The sequence below is a fragment of the Chaetura pelagica genome, unplaced genomic scaffold (genome assembly GCF_000747805.2).
Source record: "Chaetura pelagica isolate M959 unplaced genomic scaffold, ChaPel_1.0 scaffold612, whole genome shotgun sequence".
NCBI lineage: Eukaryota > Metazoa > Chordata > Aves > Apodiformes > Apodidae > Chaetura > Chaetura pelagica.
Genome location: NW_009952448.1, coordinates 393,067 through 394,642, shown reverse-complemented (window position 1 = coordinate 394,642; position 1,576 = coordinate 393,067). Strand labels below are relative to the sequence as shown.

Below are 1,576 nucleotides of genomic sequence, written 5' to 3'. Positions count from 1 at the left end.
AGACGGCTCGGCTGGTCGGAAATAAATTAATTAATTAAACCAAGCAACGCGCGGCAGAAGTTAAAAGGTTCTCTCTCTCTCACAAGGAGCAGGAGCAGCGGGTTGAGGGGGAGGTCAGAGACCCAGCCCCCCCGAGACAAAAAAAAAAAGCAAGAGCAAACAAGCCAACAACAAAAGAAACCTGTACAGGGAGTTTTGCCAGAGTAGGACTCTTAACTGCTTTTTGAATCTACTGTTTTGGGTTTTTTTTTAATAAATGTGGAGGAACTTTTTCTTTGATAAGCAAACTTAGGGTCGCCAAGATTTTTATTAATTTTATTTTTTTAATTTAATTTTATTTTTTAAGTGCTCTGCTGCTGATCCTGCCACTGCCTCTTTTGCCCGGGAGCTCTGCAGAGGTTCTGCCTCGTCACGGCGCTCTGGGCTGGGACGTGACAGCAGCTCAGCAGTGCGTGGTGACAAGGAGCTCCCAGCCTGGGTGACAAGGAGCTCCTGGCCAGGGCGAGGTGAGTAATAAATAGATCCAGATGACAAGGAAGTTCTCCCTGTGTCTAGGGTTGAAGTGCTGATAGGTGCCTGCCCGGCTACCCGGGGCTGTGACGCACTCATGAATTACACAGTAGAATAAAATACTAGTTGCAGTAAAAAAACCCCACCTTATCCTAGTAGGACCCTACCAGCAAGGCTCCTCCAAACACTCATTTCTAGCACTGAATCCTTCCCAGGTGGCAGACACCTCTGGTGGGCATCACCCAACCCTCCCGCGGCCGCGGGAGCTGCACCGAAGCCATCGCCGGGACGTGGGGGTGGTTTGTGGACGTGGGTCTTGCCATGGGGAGCTGTGGGGTCGTGATGTTCCTGTGCACAAGACCTTGGCATGTTCTAACTGCTCTTCTGCTCTCTTGGAAATGCTCTGGGTCAGCAGGCTGTCCTCAGCCTCACCGGTGACACTGACTGTGCCTGTCCCGGTGGCACAAGCAGCAAGATTCCTGCCCCAGGTGGAGGAGCAGGTCCTGGGCTGGCTCCCTGAAAACCCTTGGCCAGCTTGGAGTCGTTCAAGGGAGACCTCCCAGCTCCCAGGTGCTCACTGCCGGGGTCTCTTTCCACATGTCTGTGGCTGTAGCTGTGGTGGGTGGGACACCGGTCCATCTCCTTGCTGTTGGTTTGAGCTCCCTCTCCAGGGACTTGCTCTCCGTGTCCTCATCGCAGCTGCTGTGGTTGGGCTGTGGCTGGGTGGGATGTACCCAAAGGCTGGGCCATGGCCAGGGCAGGGGGGCTCCTTGGCACACACCGGGCTCCTGGCCCAACGGGTGCCACAGGGGAGACAGATCTCGTGTTGGACATCAAAAAGTGGCATCAATAAACAGAGCGATGACGGGAAGAGTTGTCGGGACCTGTTAATGCCTGCGCAGAACTCGAGTCCTTGCTGGAGGACTTTTGGTGTGGGTGAACTCCTGGACTTCCCATGAGCAGCCCCTCGGCTCCAGCCGAGGCTCCTGCGTTCCCAGTGTCGGGCTGCTGCCTGAAACTGGGAGCAGTTTGGGCTTTCAGGGCAGGACGGGCGCTCTGATGTGGG

The 1,576-nt window shown here is 54.9% G+C and overlaps 1 protein-coding gene across 1 annotated transcript in view; it reads left to right on the top strand.

The window, feature by feature from the left end:
• The window catches only part of LOC104398440 (zinc finger protein 398-like), a 33,097-nt gene that overhangs the window by 23,435 nt on the left and 8,086 nt on the right, over positions 1-1,576 (top strand). The window contains exon 6 of the mRNA XM_010008550.1: positions 726-819. Within this exon, the coding sequence (XP_010006852.1) occupies positions 726-819 (94 nt within the window). The remainder of the gene's footprint in view (positions 1-725; positions 820-1,576) is intronic.